Source organism: Cylas formicarius, unplaced genomic scaffold, assembly GCF_029955315.1.
Source record: "Cylas formicarius isolate icCylForm1 unplaced genomic scaffold, icCylForm1.1 PGA_scaffold_1__22_contigs__length_36826433, whole genome shotgun sequence".
NCBI lineage: Eukaryota > Metazoa > Arthropoda > Insecta > Coleoptera > Brentidae > Cylas > Cylas formicarius.
In genome coordinates this window covers 27012975-27035879 of record NW_026844264.1, presented here as the reverse complement: position 1 = coordinate 27035879, position 22905 = coordinate 27012975, and the positions used below count along the sequence as shown (strand labels likewise).

The following is a 22905-nucleotide window of genomic DNA, read 5'->3' as shown; positions in this document are numbered from 1 at the left end:
AAACAATTTTATAAAGGCAAGAGTGGGAACAGATATTCGTAATACGATATATCAGCATGTGAAATATCTGACTTACACCTTTTTTAATTTAGAACAAAATTGTGATCGACTCAATAAATGACTGTCAAAATATTATTTTTACAACATTTTGCTTGATGAAGTTATTACTAACTTAATGACTGAAAGATAGTTTTGCTTTATTAAAATCCTAAATAATTTCATCTAGTTCTTGTCACTTTTTTTTTCGCAACCCCGACCATTATTAATGGTCCTGTTTTTAATATGGTATGTAATGTTTGTGTGCATATAAAAACTGGTAGTTTTCAAGAGCTGTTTTGCACAAACAGAAAACAAATACCCTGCTATTCATCACGTTCACATGAGAAACCCGGAACCTAGTAGAGAGCTAAGTTGAAAAATTAAAAGACATTCCTTACAGGATGCTGTAAATAAAGTTTTTCAGCGAAGCGGCTCCATAGAGAGGAAGTCGTTTATTTTGAGATTCAGGATAATTTAAAATAGGAACGACAATTCTAAAATAAAATGCATTTCTTGACGTCGATAAAGCGGGTTCTCTATTTTGAGACGCTCCCGCATTAGAAAATCCAAACGACATTAAATTCATGAACGGCATCTTTGCGAAAAATCGCAGATGACGGCATCGTTTAAAAACGAATTTAATTTGCTAAATCGTAGCGCGAAAAGCAACATTTCAACTACACTCGATTTCTGACAATTAAAACGGATCGTCTTGAACATTAAAAGAGTTTTCGTGTAAAATAAAATTCTACGAAAATGACAGTGATCTTCCGGAACAATAATCATTTCTTGGATATGTTCTCGTATCCTATTGATAGTTTTTGATATTCCTATATGGATTTTATTTGACGTTTAATGAAGGATCTCGTAAAATCGTGTAGTTATCGCATGAATTAACAAATTTTAATTTTGATTGCAATCCGGAATTGTAGTTGTAGTAGTAGTACCAGAATTGGTACCTTATGTTTTATTACTTTTTATAATTTTTGACCCCATCTTTTATATTTGTAACTACCATAATGTCTTGCTCAACTTTGCTATCTCCAGTGTAAACTAAACCTATTTTTTATTGTTATTTTTGTTGAGTCAGTTGTCAGTATATTTGCGTTAGGACAAAAAATGGAATAGTTTCAACGATTTTCTTTTGTAAAATTTAAATTCTACTCTTCAGGTCTTATTTTTCTTTTATGCTTTTATTAAACTAACTAAAACTATGGCGAATTTCTTTTTTGAAGACATATAAATATTTTATTTATTGTTGCATTGATACGCGAAAAATGTTTGACAATTGATACCTGTCTTATGACGTCAATGCATTCGTAGTTGCTTCGGACTTCTTACTTGGTGTTTGTTTACCTTCATCTGAGAAAAGTGCATTACAGGAATTGCCAGTAGATTGTGATTCGATTTCAAAAAATCATATTTTCGAATGTTTTTCAGCAGAAGATTTTCATATTTAATTAAACTTTACTTTTATTATATAAATAGTTTTGTTTTTATCTCCTTTTTTATGTTTAATTTTTCTTTTAAAATACCCCAATATTGAATTAGCTTTTTTTAAGAGCATGGTTACTTTGAGAGTTATTAAAATTATAAGTCACCAGTAATGAACCACCAGAATTATAATATTACTAAGGTTGTACTCACGACTGACAATTAATAGATAGCGTTTTCGCAGCATTTTTAAAAGGATTTTTTACAGAAGTAAATAAAGAGAATTCGAACATTCTGTGGTTTCTATGGTTTCACGAAAACTGTCAATCTGTTGGCTGGGAAGTGCATATGGAGAAAATTCAAGTTCAATTCGTCTCGAAACGACTAGAAGTCACGTCGCAAAATGGTAAAACTCGAACAGCAAAACAAGGAAAATGATGTAGGACCGGTAATCAATAACGCGGTTATCAGGGAAAGCGACAAATCCGGCAAATTTATCATTTTGATTAAGTGGGCAATATATTTGAGTAATTAAAATATTAAATTAAATTTAGCGCACATTATAACATATTCATTTCATTAATCCGCAAGAAATATGAGAGCCATTTTTTTATTTGTGATAATTAAATTCGTCCGTTAATATCATAGAGACCAGTTGAAGGTAAATTTAAATTAATTTAAATTTTTTTGTTAGTTAAGCTCCTCATCTAGCCTTAACGAAACAGTCATCTAATTTCACTAGTTTTTGTTTATTACATTTTCACTTTCGCATTGAATCAAAGCAATTATTATTATAGCGTTTATCAATATTTCATTATCTTCGGATAGCTATTACAAATTTGTAAAGATGTAAATAGAAAATCGGTTTAAAAAATCGATCTTGCTATTTGATTGCTCCTTTAAATAATTTTCTTTTTGTTGCAATTAAGTAAAATTAAGTAAAAAAGTAACACAAAATATGGTTATATTTCGGATTAAAAATTTATATCTACCTACAAAAATGTTCCTGTCTATGTCGCGAAAATGTAATATACGAGGCGATCTTACCTAACAGCAGTATTATATAAAATAGAAACTTTTGATTTGATCTGTGCTAACTAACAATAAATGTCATAATATAATACCGAAGATCTTGGTGTTTTTTAACTTAAATATATGACTTCATATAGCGACAATTTTTATCTTTTGGCAGTGGTATACTCAGCTGGAGAAAAACAAAAACCGGGAGTAAATGCAAATTTAATCTCCTGGAGAAAAGGATTAGACTGGAAAAGAAGTATAAATTCACAAATCACAAATTTCTTCGAAAATATAGAAAATTCAAAATCCGTACAACACAAATTTTCACAGACAGTGTTTTTGCCTATAATTAGTAGTGTATTAAAGGTACTAAAACAAATTAAATTCATTAGCATAGCGATAAAAGTTTTGTGATTAAGGGAAAGGTAAAAATGCTGATTGTTTATCATTTGTCATTTAATTTTTTCGATTTTTTTGACATGACCGTATCTTGAATAATTTTGACCACGCCGGATTAGTATCTTCAATGCTCTGTTAGAAAATATGGCATCTACCATAGATTTAAATTGTTCTCATTTTGTATTCATCCTTAATGTGTTCTTCAGTTATTTGAGTCAACGTAATTCATATTACACTTTAACTGCTGTAAATTTTTCAGAAATTGTAATATAATCTGCGAATTTGGTTTATTATATTTGGTTTTATATATTTGGTTGGTTATTTAATTCTGTTCAACTTTTTTAATTCCCTATGTTACTTTTTTAGTTATCTGCTGCGTTCAAGAATGACTGAATTTAGCCACTTACGATCCATCGCAATATTACCGATACTCTACTACTACTAAATTTTAGAGAAAGTAATGGAGTCTCAAATTCTTCCTCTTCCTCTAGAAGAGGTTACAGCTGCGTCACGGCTATGACTGATATTATGGATGAAGTAGTAAAAGCACGAGATGGGAATAGTGCTAGGGTTCTAGTTATGCTTGATTACACTAAAGCCTTTAGTAAGATTCATCTGGCACCTTAATATCTATCTTAATACCTAACCAAAGCTAACCAATATACCTCGGTTTTGATGAGGCTGCCTAGTATTGTCATTTTTGACAGACAGATATAAGAGGGTCATTTACGGAGGCTGAGATATAGTTAAGGTTAGAATAGGAGTTCCTCAAAGAAGTATTCTCGGCCCTCTCCATTATACTTTAACTTGGTAAATTCTCTTCAGTATTGTAATTATCATTTATACTCCGACGATACCCAGATTTACCCACGGATAATACTGTTAATGAGTTTCTAAACTCTGACTTGGACAAAATTTGTGATAGACACAATCTTGAGATGAACCCATTTGACTCTGAATCTGTAGCCCTGTTATTCTGAAATAACATTTGAGACGAGTCAATGGAACGTATAAAACTCAGATTGGGTAATAGTACAATCTCATTTAAAAATTGATGCAAAAACATTAGGTCTTGTTATTGATGTGAAGCTAAAATTTAAAGAACACAACTTTACGTGAAACACTTCTGTATGAAACTTTAATACCATGACATTTTAATTTGGATTGGATTGGATATGTCTGGAGTTTGTTAACATTAAAAGAATGCAAAAAGTCCAAAATTCTTGTAAAAGACTAATATTGGGAATTCGATTTAGGCAAAGAGTTTCCTATAAGCTTGAAGAATTCGGATGACTTTCCATGGTTCGGTGACATGCTTTGCGTTCGGCATGTCTGTATTACAAAGTAATTAAGTAAAAAAATGTACTCCCTATCTTCATGAAAAACTAACATATCGTATAGATGTTCACAACATAAATATTTGTAGACAACATTTATGTTCATAAAAAAGAATTTTTCAAAAAGTACTTCGATTTATAATAATAAATAAGTTGACACATTCGATTGGTTCATTCAAAAGGCACATGAAATTTTAACAATGGTTGTTCACTAATTAACGAAACATTTTGCCTTTTTCCTGTAGCCCTGCCTTCTTTCTTTCCTTTTTCTTTGTATCCAGTCATTCTTATATAGCGTTCTAGTACATAAGGTAAACTTCAATTATTGTATTTAAAACGAATTTGAAATGTTGTAATGTGTATTATTTCTTCTTTTGGGAAGGAAGCTGTGTCAAGCCACATTATTCCTTTGCCTCGCTTTATATAACTTGGTATGTACAAACTATAATTTGGAATAATAAACATTAATATCATTATTATATCCCCCTTCCATGCAACTTTTATTTAACTTAACTAGACGGGATCTCATAGTCAAATTAAGCACATCTTACATAGAACACAACTCCATTAATCCCCCTCTTTCTTTCTAATTTAATTTATAATTATATATTATAAAATGTCATACTAATTTCCTACAGTTCACTGTTATATAAACCACCTACAAGAGTTAACCTAATCGAAAAATTTTGAACATTGATAAACACTGTGACAATTAACCCGAATATCGATGATTTAAGGAATACTCGCAAAGAAGACGCTAGTTATCTTTATTATTGTTTTACTATATTCATTAGAAAATGATGTAATAGTCAGAGTATAATAGTTTATTTATTCATTAATTTGGTATGTTATTCTCTCAGCACAAAATTTCAAATGTGACTAAATAAGCAGCCACCAAAACTGGCGGGGACCTTATTGGCGGGGACGAGATAAAAAATTTCAATTAAAAGAGGAAGGAAAAAAGAAGAATTAAAAAAAATACTTTCAGCAAATTGTATTCCCTATCTAATAAGCAACCAGATTGGAGTGTTTGAGACAATAATCACACCGTGTACTTCATTTTTGAACGCAGGAAACGTTGAATCTAAATCAGTATTGCTTGTTAGAAGAGTAGATGTTTTTTAACAATTTAAAGTGGGTAATTGGGTGCGTCCTTACAAAACTGACGGCTTAATTTTATAGAAAGCAGACGACCCATAAACGTTAACTTTTTAAGGGTATCGCGGTGCATTAATAAAAACGATCCCGTGTTGTAATTAATGAAATTCTGTCTCCGAAATTCGAAATATGAAACCCCTTACAAAACTTTGTTTATTCGCCTGTTTCATATATTTTGTAGATTATTACTCTGGCGGTGTGTTTGGCAGGGCAGCGGAATTTTCCACGAAGTTACGGATAAAAAAGCAACAATTTTGTTTGTTTTTTGAGTTCGATTATTCGGAAGTGTATGGGATGCAGAAAAAATTTGCATTGCAAATTGAACATTCTTCCCTAAACGCTTTGAATTTCAAATTTTACTCGAATCCATCACCTCAAGTCCTTAATTATATTTAATGTAATTTTCGTTAAATTTAAAATCGAAACGTTTTTAGCCTTAAGATTTAAATTGTTCAAAGAACCAAAAAATATCTAGCCAACGTATGATATTTATTTTCAGGAATAGTTTATTCTCTCTTTGTAATCGTAGAAATTGTAAAAATTGATCAACATTTTATTTAAAAAATGCGAAAAAGTGTCTGTACTGCAAGAATCAACTAAGGCACGTTTTAGAAATATTACATAGCATTGTATCTTTAAGTTCACACCAATATCTCGTAGCGAATGGAACATATGGTCGAGGTAATATTTTTTGCGTCTGGTGCCTAAAACGTATATGCGCCGGCATGTTCAGCCAAAACAAAAGCATCATAACGAGAGCAAAACGTGTCGTGAATATCCGAAAACCGCAAACTGTCAGCGCCAGCGTATTGATACAGCCGCTACACGCGATGGCTAATAATCTATATAAGCTTATGAAAATGGTAATTTAATATTTTATAAACAGGCAACTTGCCATATTGATGTTGTAGGTAGTTCGCCTGCCTATTGTAGGATATTGGGAAGCCGTTGTTTAATTATTAAGTATTTCTCAATATCTTTAATTAATGACATTATGTTTAGTAAGTATAAAAATAAGTATAATACGACCAAAAATATAGTGCATTTATTGCTTTGATATTTAAGCAGACCTTCGCAGGACTGTGGTTAAACCCATCCGAACAGAAGTTCATTCTGCATTAAGTAGCTAACCTTGTCTGAGATGGACAGTAATGAATATTTGTAGAAATTTGAAATTTTTATTGATTAATGCTGCAGGGTATTTTCGAATAAGTAGAAGCGTTTGTTTGAACATGAGGTGATGTGTATCGTTTTAAGAGTTTAATCTAAATTGCAATATGTTCTTATAAATTACGGAGGTATTTGACTGTGATCCTTCCAGTAAGTACTTATTTATGTACCTGATTCTCGAGCGTTGACCCTGCGAGGCTGTTTTCACTGGATAGTTCAAAGGCTACTCTGTACTCTATTTATCTTACAGGTGAGTTTGAAAATAGTCATTTTTGTCTTGTATACCTGTCGATTAACAACATTCTTCTTCTTGTAGTTTTTCGATTTGTAAACAACATCAGTATTTTTTAAGACTATACATTATATTCGCTGTAGACAAAGGTACGTCATAAGAATAGAGATAGATATTTATTAGATTCTTACAATTAAACATTTTTTGAAGGTTCCTGTTTTTTAACACTTTAAAATGTGGAAACCGTGGAATGAAGCAGAAGACATGGAAAACAACGCAGCACGTGAAGACGAAGCGGAGGTGGTAGTCGAACCTAACGACAATTTAGAAGACGAACTACCTCAGAAAATAGAAAAACGGATCCATTTGTTTTGAATGAGATAGTCAAGAGCAAAGTGAGAGAAGGTACAAGTATTTCGGGAGATTTTAAAAAGCAACACGCAGATCTAATTAGACGTATAATCTTCGACGCTTATAAAGTGAATACTGTTTATAAAAAAGTACTGAAAGACATAAACGTTAGTTGTGCCAAGGAGAAGGAAATGGATTTTCAGTTCCGAACACAAAGGTCAAGTGTTAATGGAATCTCGATGAATTTCGCAATCGAGGGTGAATTAATTAAATACAATTGAAAAATTTCGAGAGCAAAATAGTGTATTTAGACGAAACTTGGTTCAACACTCACGACCAATTATAAAAAGGATGGTTTCATAACAGTAACAGTAACTAGACATGCCGCACATGGAAAACGCATAATAATTCTTCACGCTGGGTCTAAAATTAGTTGGGTAGAAGATGCCTTATTTTTGTAAAGATTCAAGTGTGGGTTACCATGAAAATATGACTGCTGAAATATTTGAGGACTGGCTTGAAAATAAATTGTTGCCAAAACTACTGCCAAATACTGTTCTCGTGTTGGATAATGCCTGGTATCATTCAGCCCAAATTAGAAAGATTCGAAATACTTCTTCAAATAAAGAAAAAATTAAAGAATATCTGTAAAAAAATGATTTATATTTTGAAGAGAGCTAAACGTCTTCTGTCTGTCTTCTGGAATTATTAAAAATAAAACATTTTAATGTAGACTACAAAATCGATTCGGTAGCACAACAAAACGGACATGAAATCTTGAGATGATTTGGTCTGAGTCGAAACCGCATATAAGAAGAAATGACACTGCATCAAAATTTAGTGATAGTACCTTTAACGTAATTCGCCAAGAGGTAGCTCAAATATTAATACAAAGCTGGTCTAACTGTGAAATACGAGTAATAAAAAAAGAAAATATTTATCAAGAACGATTAGTGGGGGAGTTGATCATTGAGCTAGGTGACGACAGTAGCGATAGTGGCGAGTTTTTAAGTGACAAACACTTTATTATTATTATGTAAAAATGTAAAGAAATAGAACGTAATATATAGTTACTTTGTACTAACTTCTTCCAAGGACGGTCCTGGAATGGTTACGAGTAAGGGTTTGCTCGGCAGGGTGTTCTATAATGGGCTGCGGTATTGGAGTAATAAACATTACGCAAAGTTAATCATGGAGTCAGTTTGTAAAAGCCATATATTTCTGGTAGAAGTATATAGGTGCTTATTACTTAAAATAAATAGACGAATACGATTTTTGGTTTCTTCATATACGTTAGCGAAATAATGTATAGGGTGGCACAATAGTGTGGCAAAGTAATACAAATTCCTTATTTGTCTTTATTTTAAAAAAAATGTTTTGAAAAGCATTTTATAAAATGGTAAACCAAACAAAAATGTAGAAATAAATAATTTTAATAATAATATAATATATTTTTTCATATGAATGAAAGCAACGAGAATGAAGTATCTTATTTATTCAGCTAGTTCAAGTACATTTTTCAATAAAATATTATTTATAGATTAAGATCTAGTGCTTTGTAGTGAACGTTTATATGAATGTTTGTTGCCATAGATAATTTAGGAAACAGTCTTATATATTATTTACAGCAGACAGTTCAAATTTTCCCTCCGCTCTGACGGAATTACTAATTTTCCTAACTTCGCATATTGTGAAAAAATTAGTTTCAGATATTTTTTACTCAAAACAGGCAGAATTTTTAAAAATAAAATCATTGCCTGATTCTAAAATAGTTTTCCGATGGATTTGACATTGAAGATCTGAGTCTAACGTATTACAGATTCTATATTTTTGGTATCCTCGAAGAATATGTCACTCCGACTATAAATATATCTCAAAATAGCTAATTGTACAAAAGCATATATTTTAATTAGAACCACTTCCCCCATTCTAAGACAGAGAAGATAGCGACTTCCCATAAGTTTCCCAAGAATAGTTACATTGTCTTGTAATATTTTCGGTTTAAACCTTCAAAAGGCTGAATTATTTGATCCACTTCTATAAAAATATCGCGTGAAACTTATTTCGAAGTGGTAGGTTCAAGTAAAACTCCTTATTACTCTTTAATCCAGCCAAGCCATTTTACTAGGAGTATTTATTTCATATATTTTGCTCACTCTCGAAGAAATAAATTCACTTTGCTCACTTCTGATTCGCCAGACCACTTGTAATAAATTCTGATAGCGGTCGTGCAAAAAAATCATTTTAAGTTTTAGACAGGTCTCGGTGTCGTTCGCTATGACCGCAGATAGTTGCAGGATATCGAAGACCAAAATGACCGAACCCTAATGCTTCCGCCCACTTTTTATCCGCTAACCGTCGTATATCTCACGCTTATACATTTTACCGCGGCTGTGGTTTTACTCCCCGCATTTCGGCTGTGTGTATCTGGAGTTTCGGATTTGGCTGAGTCTTTAATCCAATTAACAAAATTCCCCACCATAAAATGATTATATTTGGAGAGACGAAAATCGCTTTACTGCTTACTATGGCGCGGTTAGAAGAGTTAGCGACGCGACTCACAAATTTCTGGTATTTTACGGATACTTTAATAAATACGTGTACCCAAAGTTTCGTAATTGTTTCACGTTGGTATATTTAACGCGCTTAATTTAATTGTATTCAGTAGGAGTTTCCGAGATTTAAATCTTCCTTTGTGCTATATTTTTGAAAAAATTAGTCCCCGTTCAACCCAGTTACTTTTTTTCCAACTTTCTCGATGTTTTTTATTCTCTTTATAATGTTTATTTGGCACACTGCTTATTGCATATTAACGTTATATCTAAACACCAGCGCTTTGGTCCAAGATGTTCCAAATGTTCAGCGTCGACTTGATCACAGTGAGAAATAAATACGACTCAACAAACAAGGCTTCACGTTTAGATAAAAAACTATTTAGCTTATAGGCTTTTGGTGGTAGGAGGAGATTTTCTTAATATAGCACCATATTTTGCATAGAGATTATCAGTGATACAGTGTAGAAATTGTTTTCATGTAAAGAGTACTAATCCCAAGACTGACTCAGAAAACACATCTTAGAAAAAAATGTTTTCTAACAAATTACAAATTACGGAATACTTATTTGGTATTTAAGTAAAAAACTGTGAAAACAGTTTTTTACTTAAATACCAAAGGCTTTTGATAAGTTACACTATCAGCTGTTCTGCCAAATAGCTATATAGCACAATGATTGATCTAAGTTGATTATTGTCCATCTTCTATTAATCATTTCTACTGCCGATTTGTTTGATACCGACATAAGTTATGTCGACAAGCCTATGTAAATCACATTTTCCTGGCATTTCACATAGAAACAAATGTCACAGAGGAAAATGTTAACCGAGACCGATAACTAATGCCACAAAAACTGTTGCAAGTCTAGTCTCAAATAATAATAAAAGAAGTTCTAATATGTATTATTTAAATTTAAAATTTTGCTTTTGGAAAATCCTTTAACTATACATCATGCAAATCTTCAAAATACCTTATTGAATGGATCCAATTTGTAAATAATGATTTTTCAATATAATTATGTGAATTCTTATTATTACTATTATTATAAATTCATCTTACTTATTTGGATTTTGACTACGAGTCTAAATTTCCTAAACTTTTCCACCTAATCAAGCAAGGTTTTGTACGCGAACTAAAGTAACCAAGTTGTGTCCTAAAATCTGAAAAAATCCTGAATTTGATAAAGAGGAGGAAGGTAAAATTATTGAGGCAAATAAAAATTTGCGTTTTAATTATTTAAACATTTAGTTTATTCTCTTAATTAGCAAAATCATGTAGATCTATAGTACTTCAGTTAAATTCGCCACTTAAATTGTGATGCGAGGTTCTCGTCCCTCATTATAACTTTTAATCATCCTAACCGAATTCGTGCAGGTAATGGCGTGCTGTAAATAACGATTTAAAATGAAGTTGAGAATTCAAGAAATTTTTAAAATTTAGATAATTTCTGAACATCACTGAATACTGAGAAAAATGTCGAAAACAATTACCGTATATGTGTAGGGGGGAAGACCTCATTCCAAAATTATTTATATGAATTGCCTCCGATACAAGCAAAAGCATGTACTTCAGTTATCAACAATCAAATTGTCTAAGCTGCTTTTCATTTTGCTATGATATCTAAAAATTTGCTAGCGTGATTTATTGTTCTGTGGCTTGAGGGTTGTAAAAACCCAGTAACTGTTTTAGACCCCTTAAGTTCATTTGCTGAAAACTGTAGATTTCGATCTACATTTCAGTCTCGTGGCATAATTTAACTGTAAAATTATATAGAGCTCAAAGCCAAACATTCAGTTTACAGCGATTTGGGCTGATATACGTTGAGTACTAAATAAATTTTGACAATTTTTAGTGGTAGGTCCAATAAATTATTAAAAAATGTTAAATAAAATCCAAAACGTGAGTCATTAAAGCTATTCTATGTTGTAATCAATTCCGTCACAAATTACGATTTAAAGGTTTGTTTTGTACAAATAACTACGAATTGTAATAGATGCTGCAAATTTGTTAGCACTGCAAAATATTCTTACTCACATATACTCCAACCAATCCAAAACTAAGAAAGCAGTAAATTGTGCTCGTTTGCACTACTCCAAAGTATGTGAATTTTTGGACAATGACCCGAGGGAGATATACAGCTATATACATTAATCTAGCGCTCCGATTGTACTGCCAACTATGGAATACATTGACTGAAGGAATAATCATTTCCAGGAACAGGAGTTTTTGCAACGTTCTTCTCTTCTCTTCTCTCTTCTACCAGCACAAATTAAAGATTTTTCTCTCAAACATTTTAAGGTGGGACATATATTCTGCTTTTTTATTTGTTGTTATTATTGTTCTGTTTTTCTCAATACTTCATTGTATTTAATTTATGTATTTGAATTTGAATTTATTAATAACAAATAATTCAAATGCCGAATGCGGATATTCAATAATAATTTTTGTTGTGGTGTAGTTCAGTCACACTATTGATGGATTAAATCATATCTATACAATGTCACTAACTTGACTAACAAAAACGGGATCCTGACTTCAATTTATGAGCACTACAAATGGTGCAGGTCATAAAGAATAACTCCGATATTTTTGCGAAAGGTACTGAACGAAAATAACGACAATTCGCCGGCCGAAGACTCTTAAATTTCATCGTTCTTATCGTTTTCTGTATCTTTCGCGTGAGAAAATGAAATGGCGCTCGAAGTGCAAATAAAACAAAGTAAAAGGTAAATCAATAGGGAGATTTAGAGTCGGCCTATAGCCATAAATAAACTACTAACAGCGGATAGTTGCCGGTTGGCCGCTACTGTATACCCTTTTTTGGGGTATAAAAATTCAGACGTCCTTTGGGCGATAAATTTTGCGACATGTTTTTTCTCCAAATGTCTTTTCCTCGCGACTTCCCGTTAAGAAATACAGGTCAGGCAACAGAAATTTATGATCTCGCTGCACTTACTTTCATTTTGTAAAGTAAAACTAGCTTAATACATCCGTTTTGAATTATAGATAGTAGTGTTTACATAAGATAGTATAAACTTCAAACCCATTGAACTCAAGCATTAAGTTGTAAGTACCGCGAACTAAGATTTTTTTAAAAATATTGTTATTTGCTTTGAAATTAATAAGTCCAGAACATTATTTTTAATTCAAAATTAACAAGAAATCGCACAAAAGATTTAAAGTTAGATAATTAAGACGTCCGCCAATATGTGTACCCCAGTTTTGTACATAAATTATATACGAATGAACATTGAATGAAACAAACACTTCATTTAGAAGCGGGGGTTATATCAATAGTTTTAAATATGTCAAGAAGTCCTATAATCTCGTCATTTTGCAATATTTCCTATACATTACGCCGACAGTGTTACTCTCACTTGTTGACCACCTGTTATTTCACAAAATGTTCAAGTTTATGATTTAGCCACTTACTGACTTAAAAAATAAACACAACCAAGATCAATCAAGTGCTTTAATTTTCGAGAAGTTGATGTGTTTTAGGAATTAGTTGCTTACCTTCGTCTTCAGAATATAAGCGATACTTATAATAAAATTTACTATCATTCCGTTTTGTGGCACCGCGGGTTCTGTGTTTTTTAATAGGAATGCGAATATTATGGTGAGTTTTATATTTACGGAAAATTCCATAATAATCTAAAAATGTTGCTAAAAATTGAACTGAACTGATGTCTTCAATGAAAATGGAAAAGGGATTTACATGGTTTAGTTTCCTTGTGTGAAATTCTTATCTGGTTTCACATACTATCTTCTATTATTGTGAACATTATATTCGCTATTAATAAAAAAATGTGCTTCTTGTATTATACAATTCTCTTAAGAGTTCCCACTTATTTTCCCTCCTCTTAGTATCAAATTCTTTAAAATATACAGTGTGTCCAAGATAAGGATGCACAGCATGGGGATCTCGGAAACTATAAGAGATACAGTGTCGGTTAAATTAGACAAAAGTTGCGCATTTTGATACCGAACAAGATCCCGTTTTACAAATTTGAAAATTCCAAGCCGTTCCGGAAATATCCAAGAAAAACCGAAATATTGCGATTTCGTTTTTATTATTTTTTAAAGCTATTTGAAAAGATATCAAAAAAACGGAAAACACTTTTCCATTGGCACTTTTTAATCTCTCCAAATTGACGTTAACAAATTTTCATTACAGCGTTTCGATTCCATGGAACCACCATCAACTTTGATTTTTCTTATGGGACGGAAAAAAAGTACACACAGTATTAGGTTGTGCTTTTCATTGCGAATTCAACGATGTACGATACAATACGGTTACTTATGTTTTTATCCAGAAAAATGGCTTTTTAATACATTTCCAGTATTTTATTGTAGTAGGCCATGAGATCCGAACGATGAAAGGCAAAAGAAAATGGTTGACAAGTGTTCGAGTTAATGTGTTTATTTATTTACTAACTCTAACTGTTCATTTAACATAACAACTAAATCCAACAAGTTAATGAAAAACAAATTCTATAACAAATGTTCGAATAAATGACCTCCATTTTCTAGGCATAAGTACGCCCGTCTCACGGTAGACTCCAAAACACGACTTAACATTTCAGGAGTAATTTTATTAAACGCTGCTCGTACTGATTGACGTAATTGTTCCTCGTTGTCAAAACATTCTTTGAATACCTCATTTTTTATGTAACCCCATAAGAAAAAGTCCAAGGGAGTTAAGTCCGGGGACCTTGGAGGCCAAGGTGTTTCACTGTAAGTCCCAATGTATTTTCCATCAAACCGTTCAGTTAAATATTGGCGAACTTCTCTGGAGTTATGGGCTGGGGCACCATCTTGTTGGAACCAGCAGCCTTGCACAGCGCCTAGCGGTAAATCATCTAAGGCATCTTCGAAATCGTGCCTCAAGATGTCAAGGTACCGCTCGGAAGTTAAGGAATTATTATAGAAAATAGGGCCTATAATCTTGCTACCAAAAATCCCACACCAAATATTAAACCCAAAGCGAACTTGATGTCTGGATAGTCTATTAACACGTGGATTTTGTTGCGACCAATAGTGTGTATTGCGCCTGTTATAAATACCGTTATTGGTCACCATACTTTCATCAGACCAAATCACTTTATATGGAAAATTAAAACTCTCATCACACATCCTGGTATACCACTCACAAAAATGTCTACGTCGTTCGTCGTCACCCGGTTTTAATCCTTGACATATTCTGAATTTGTAAGGCTTAAATTCATTTTTCCTTAAAATAAACTGAGCTGTAGATTTAGCTACCCCATTCTGGTCTTCAATTTCTCTGGTAGAAGTTTGTGGATTTTCCATAACAGATTGTAGAACAATGAATTGGTTTTCTTCATTGGAAGGTTTTTGTCGGGATAATGCAGGCTTCTTAAATGATCCATATTCTTTCAGATTAAATAACAAACGCCGAAAAATACTCTTGTCAGGTTGTCTCCGCTCTGGGTATTTGTTAGAATACATACGCTCGGCTTCCACACAATTTCTTTGGCATCAGATGTAGCAAGACAGCATATCACATTTTTCTTCGTTTGTAAAATTACCTCCCTCCATTGTAGAACAAAATAAATTAGAAAAAGACAACAACAATAAAAATACAAAAACAATAACTAAAGGAATAAACTTATGATCGACTGATAACAAAGACAAATAACATTAATATGTCATTGAAATTGACTGGATGTCATTTTGTCATGGCCTACTCCATTTAAATGCTGAAATGTATTAAAAATCCATTTTTCTGGATAAAAACATAAGTAACCATATTGTATCGTACATCATTGAATTCGCAATGAAAAGCACAACCTAATACTGTGTGTACTTTTTTTCCGTCCCATAAGAAAAATCAAAGTTGATGGTGGTTCCATGGAATCGAAACGCTGTAATGAAAATTTGTTAACGTCAATTTGGAGAGATTAAAAAGTGCCAATGGAAAAGTGTTTTCCGTTTTTTCATATCTTTTCAAATAGCTTTAAAAAATAATAAAAACGAAATCGCAATATTTCGGTTTTTCTCGGATATTTCCGGAACGGCTTGGAATTTTCAAATTTGTAAAACGGGATCTTGTTCGGTATCAAAATGCGCAACTTTTGTCTAATTTAACCGACACTGTATCTCTTATAGTTTCCGAGATCCCCATGCTGTGCATCCTTATCTTGGACACACTGTAGTGCTTCTAAATATTTCTTTTTGTTAGTTAATTCTATCACGAACAATTATTGTTCATACGTATTTTCATTTCCTGTGGTGCATTTTGAGTCTGTGATTTGAAATACAATTCTTAACATTCCATACGTAATTTTGATTATAATTTCCACACAAAGCACGCTTTAACATTTACTTATTTAGGGAAAATTCATTCTATGCACATATAATTGCTACAAGTAAAGTTTATTATCTTGAATATTGTTCAATATTATTAGGTCAACATTTCGTTAAAATATAAACAAATGTGTGGCAAGAAATAGATAACAACGACCTTAAATTTCAAATGGAAACATTTTATGCGTTAGACATCCTTTATTGCATGGTTATGCAAATCGTCCCAATAAAAATTTGATTTTAATATTTGGTCATTAAAACACAATCTTTCTGATTTGCATACAAATTTTTAATGGGCCATAGTAACCTCGACACGCAAAATATGTCACATTTCTTCTATTCAAATGAGTTGCATTATATACGCAGAAAAAAAATTGTTTTGCTTTTCAGAAATTGAACAATATCACCGTTGTCGTAGTACTTGTGATCGTCTGGCAATGCATCGCAGAGCACACAGAAAGTACCACCTATGGAGAGTTAATTAGAAAATCCTTATCAAAGAAAAAAGCAACATCCGCTGGGTATATCGTACCGTTTCATGACGAACAAATATTAGCCACAAGCAACCCTTCAGAATTATCGCAGCAATATGGTTACGAAGAAACAATATTACAAGATAGATTAACAAATACAACTATAAAATCGAAAGCTAACCCGGTTGATAAATCTCCGCTACCGTTGCAGCCGTTCCGTGAAGATTTTGATGGTGTTGATTCAAGTAAACCAAAGCAAATAAAACGAAATACACAAACATCAGAATTCAAGCTTTTAGTATTACAAGACAACTTAGACAAACCATTTGCACATTCAAAACAAACTACATCAGGAAAAATTTCGAGCAACTTCAGAATTGCTAGAGAATCATCTAGATTCAATACTCCATATTCTTTTATACCAAGTAAACAGCATTTGCCATTGAGCAAAATAAATTCTAAGTTACCGCTACCTGTTAAAACTAAGTCCACACAAGCAAAAAACGTTTCTCAAATACAGGGATTCAGCTCACCAATTATCGCCCCGCTAGGGTTGCTAACGCCAGCTAGAAGTTACTTAGCTCCTAATTTTACTACTAAGCTCCCAAATGTGTTATATACTTCTACACAAAGTCGAGCATATTTGCCACCAAGAATCCCTCAGAAACAAAAACACACTTCTAAACCTTCACTCCTATCTCCAACGCCATTTTATTCAGCTTCTAGTAAAGTGCACTCACCCCCACTAAATTTATCGACTTATAAATCGTCACCAGTACCGAGTAGAAGTGAATATACAAATACACTACCAAAATTTGTAACCAAGCCAACACCAATTTTATTGTCGAGAACATTAAATTTAAATATTAGTTCAGCATCAATTCCTAAACGCCCGACGATACCGCAACCTTTAGAGTCAAAATCAGCAAACCTAAACTCTATATCAACAACTGCCACAAATTTTACTTTGCCGTTATCTGTAATTTCTCGAATTTCTTCGACTCCTGGTAATTTGCATTTACCACCCCTAAATTTTTCAACCTCAAAGGTTCCCAAAAAACAGTCCACTTTCCCGCCGAAATTAACTACCTCAAGACCGATAACATCAACTCCTAAAACTAGTAATGCATTTTTACCACTACTTAAGTTGCCAACTCCTAAACCGCAAACAATATTTATTAGAAGCAAACAGACAACCTCACCAGCATCCTCTAAAAGTTCAACTTTATTGCCTGGCTTCTATTCTACTCCTAGTAATGCGTATTTACCCCCAGTGAAGTGGTTAGCTCCAAAATCGTTAACAATATTTACTACAAGCGAACACCCCACTACACCTTCACCTCTTATAAATCCCATAGTTTCAACCATACTGCCAAGTGCGTTATATTCTACTCCTGGTAATGAATATTTACCACCACTGAAGTTGTCAACTCATAAATCTGCAACGATATTTACCACAACCGAACGTACAACTACCGTCACACCTTCTACAACTTCCAAAGCTTCAACTCTACATCCCACTGCATTATACTCTATTCCTGGTAAGACATATATACCACCATTAAACTTGTCATTCGGTAAATCGTCATCCGGATTGGTAACTACAAGAAAACACACAGCTCATACAACCCCTACATTTACCACATCCAAAAGTTCACATTTATTGCCTGGCATCTATTCTACTCCTGGTAATACATATTTACCACCACTGAAGTTGTCAAATCGCAAATCGTCCACGATAGTTACTACAAACGAACACACAACTACACCCGCAACTTTTACAAATTCCAAAGCTTCAACCAAATTGTCAACTGCGTTATATTCTCCTTCTGGTAAGGTATATTTACCACCTTTAAATTTATCATCCCTTAAATCGTCGTTCATGTTGGCAACTACAAGAAAACACACAACTTCTACAACACCTACACCTACCACCTCAAAAAATTCAACTCTATTTCCTGGCTTCTATTCTACTCCCGGTAAAGCTTATTTACCACCACTGATGTGGTCAACTCCAAAATCGTCAACGATATTTACTACAAGCCAACACCCAACTACACCTGAACCTTTCACAAATTCCAAAGCTTCAACCATACTGCCAAATGTGTTATATTCTACTCCTGGCAGTGAATATTTACCACCACTGATGTTGTCCACTCCTAAATCCTCAACGATATTTACTTCAAGCGAACGCACAACTACCGCCGCACCTTCCGCAACTTCCAAAGCTTCAACTCTTCTGCCAACTACGTTATATTCTACTTCTGGTAAGGTATATTTACCACCATTAAACTTATCATTCCCTAAATCATCATCCGTATTGATACCTACAAGAAAATACACAGCTCATACAACACCTACATCTAACACCTCTAAAAGTTCTTTATTGCCTGGCTTCTATTCTACTTCTGGTAATGCATATTTACCACCAGTTAAGTGTTCAACTCCTAAATCGTCAACGATATTTACTACAAGCCAACACTCAACAACACCCGAACCTTTCACAAATTCCAGTAAGGTATCTTTACCACCATTAAATTCATCATCCCCTAAATCGTCGTCCTTGTTGGCAACTACAAGAAAACATACAACTCCTTCAAGACCTACACCTACCACGTCAAAAAGTTCAACCTTATTGCCTGCCTTCTATTCTACTCCTGGTAAAGCATATTTACCACCACTGAAGTTGTCGATTACTAAATCCTCAACGATATTTACTACAAGCGAACACACAACTACTCCCACAACTTTTACAAATTCCAAGACTTCAACCATACTGCCAACTGCTTTATATTCTACTTTTGGTAAGACACCTTTACCGCCATAAAACTTATCATTCCCTAAATCGCCATCCCTGTTGGTAACTGCAAGAAAATACACAACCCTTACAACACCTACATATATCGCATCTAAGAGTTCAACTTTATTGCCTGCTTTCTATTCCACTCCTGGGAAAGCGTATTTCCCATCATTAAAGTTGTCAACCCTCAAATCTCCAACAAGAAGCGAATACGCAACTACACTAGCACCTTTAACAACTTCTACTCTGACGTCAACAACCCTGCCACGGATGTCGACAATTCCTAGAGCTTCAATTTTAGTTTCTGTACCTTCTATAATTTCTTCTACTTCTGGTAATATGTATTTGCCACCACTTGAGTTGTCTACCCCCAAATCGCCTAAGATATTGAATAAAACCGAACACACAACTACACCGATACCTGAATTTACAATTTCCGAAAATACAACTTTATCGACATTTTATTCTACCCCTGGTACGGAGTATTTACCACCTCTAAACTTATCAATCCCCAAATTCTTAAACATACTGCCAACTTCCGAGACACACCCAACCTTAGGGTCAGAATATTCAACTTTGCCAACAGCAGAGATAACTAAAACTGTTCCGACTACACTACCAGATACCACTATAGCATCGGTAGAAACTGATTCAAATTTTTCAACCGTTGACATTGATAGTTCAAGTTCTAATTCCGATTCTACCTATCTATCACCGTTTAGGTCACCTTCTCTCAGGGCAGTGCAGGAACTTTCGCTTGGTTCATTGCACGAACCCATCGAAGCATCAAATTATTTTAATCTTTCGTCCACCGCATTAAATTTGACAAATGTTCTGCTTCCTCCTCGATAAATCCAATTGCTCTAGGGCATATGGATATGTTAACAATAATCTTTTTGAATGGTTGGTCAGATAATAATGTTGGTTACATGGGTGGGCATTTTTTTGCGATTATTTTTGTACAATTAAAATTAACGTAGTGTTGACCAACTTGAAAATGTGATTTTTTGTGATTAGAGTTAACTATTTTGGCGGTTGCCATAATAATAATATAAATTAGGTCTAATAATTCTTGATGATTGAGAAGGAGCTTTATATTTTAATTGGTTGCGCGCAAATATATTAAATTTTAGGTAATATCGTAATATAATAATATAATATAGTATCGTAATATCGAACGTAAGTAATTTTAGCTATATCGTTGATGTTTTATCAAATTTAATAAATGACAAAAAAATACAATGACAATAAAAAACTAGAAATATACATTTATATTTTATTTGTATCCGTATTTTATGCGTACCTTATTAAAAGTATAACTTATTACTTGTTATTCAAAAATGCTGTCGGCTGTTTAAAAATATATTGTTTTCTTTAACGTATCGGCAACATCATAAAGATGAGTAAGTTTTTCTAATATAACTAAACAGAAAAATGCTCCAAAGATTTCGGTTTAAATACTTGTGCGATTGAGCGTTCTTATTATTTTGTGTATTAACAATGTGATAGCCCCAATATCTTGTTCGAATTACTACTTGGTCTAAAGTGTCAGACGTTAAGTAGATGAATTTTGACTGTGGGAAAGCGATGAACTGTTGTAAAAAGATTAAAGTGGCCCCAATGTAAAAATGCAATTTTTGGATTGAAATAGATGGTTCGACAAATGAGGTTATTCATTATCAAATGACAGCCACGGCCTTACATTTAATTAAATTGTTCATTTCTAAACAATTCACGAGTCTCCCGACAGCTATATAATTAAGTCAAGCGTAGGTCGATATCCATAAAACTGCATACTACTTGTTTAATATTAATAATTCTTGTAACATAATGGTACCCCATACTTTTATTTGATGATTTTGTTGTTATTGAAAACCAATTGGTGCTCATTTATTAGATTGTTTATGGGGTAATGAGTGCGAAATTACCGATGCCTTTAAGTGATATTTGAAGGGATACATTATAAAATTACATGGGGTGGGTTGTAAATTAATTTGGAACCAGCGTATCTTGTTTAGCGTCCAATCTAATGAGCATCTAAAATTTGTTTTTCTTATTAACAATTAATTTAAATTAATGTACGACAATAATGTGTTATATACCAAATACATATAAGCTATAAGATAATATTGTGGCCCTACTACGGTAAATATGAATGCGCCGCAGGTGGCTATGACATTTTCGTACAGCTGAGAATGTCCTTTCGCGCACGCCACGCCCCCCCAACTGAGTTGCGATATGATATTATAAAAACGCGGTATTAATCTCTGAAATTCGGATATTATTGGCAACACCGAGTCAAGCTATGGCTGTCGTCATAGAATAATAACTTCCGAACCTTTTTTGAGTGTTGGCAACACAAATATTTTCCCATTGCAACAATTTCTGTGTTTGCGGTCAAAACTATAAGGAAAAGAATGTGCCTACATACGAGTAAGTGTTGTCTTTTGTACATAATTTATAGGATTAAATGGTGATATATAAACGGTCCACGACTCACAAACTACTTCTGCTTTTAAAAAAATGCAGTACTTTTATCAACAACACCTTAGCTCATTTTTGCCTAAAAATTAGATAGGATCAGGGTATATTTTGAGAAAATACTGGCACAAAATGCCATATTCAAAATTATTTACGTCAGCTGCCATGTTGATTGGTAAATCACGAAATGTTTTCAGTCATCGAAAGTCAGAATTTGCAATTACAGGTGTCATTAGTTAGTTTAGTTAGGTTAGTCACTTATTAGTTCTTAGGTAAAAACGCACGTGATGTGTAAAGTGTCATTTTATATTACCCAACCAATTACTTTATATACTTTGTATTACCCCGTAAATAGAAAAGCCATTAAAACCATCCTAACAAAAATGTAATTTTACTGCTCATGCCTGAAAGCGAGCTGTTCATGTTTGTGTCCTTCTTTGGTTGCGTCTATAGTCCTTTCTATTATAGCTTAATATTATTATTTGCATCCTAGGTTTGATAATGAAAATAAGTGGTAACCAATATTTCATTCATACTTGCATTGTACGAATATCTACTTATTTGGCAAAACTGTTTAAGTCAAGAGTTATACTGATGATTCTTGTAGAAAAGTTCTGTTTGTAAACGTAGATTTTGATCCTATCTCTCTCCCTTTCTTTTTGAGCCTTTGAATATTTGATGATCCCATGAGAGGTCAGACTTGTTTTAATGCAAATTAAATTCAGTGGCACTAAAAACTACCTAGTCCCGCCATTCCAATTTTATTAATCAAAAATCACGAACGTCTCGTTTGGATACGCATAAATCAATCTACAACGTCTTCAATATCCCATAAATCCCGAATATTAAAACCAAAACCCGATTCCGCTCAATTCGCTACAATTTGTAGTCGATCCATAAAATACACTTCCGGATTTATGCGAAGCATTACTGTCGCGGTGATTTAGTTCCAACGATCCACTCGGATAAAATTCTAATGAAAGCTTACACAATTTTTACTCAGCATTTTATTGGTATCTGCATATCCGTTCGATATGTGTTGCTCCCTGGCGCTATCTTGGTCGTGTGGTCCAAAATGCCAGAGATTTACTGCTTGCAACGTACACTATTATAAAGAATGATCCGACA

The 22905-nt window shown here is 33.2% G+C and overlaps 1 protein-coding gene across 1 annotated transcript; it reads left to right on the top strand.

Annotated features, from left to right (window-relative positions):
• The first annotated feature begins 13273 nt into the window (after positions 1 to 13273).
• Positions 13274 to 20404, top strand: LOC132696615 (mucin-2-like). The gene is made up of 2 exons (XM_060661543.1): positions 13274 to 13312; positions 16414 to 20404. The coding sequence occupies exons 1-2, from the start codon at positions 13310 to 13312 to the stop codon at positions 19321 to 19323; spliced, it is 2913 nt and encodes a 970-aa protein (XP_060517526.1). The 5' UTR covers positions 13274 to 13309; the 3' UTR covers positions 19324 to 20404.
• The last annotated feature ends 2501 nt before the right edge of the window (positions 20405 to 22905 follow it).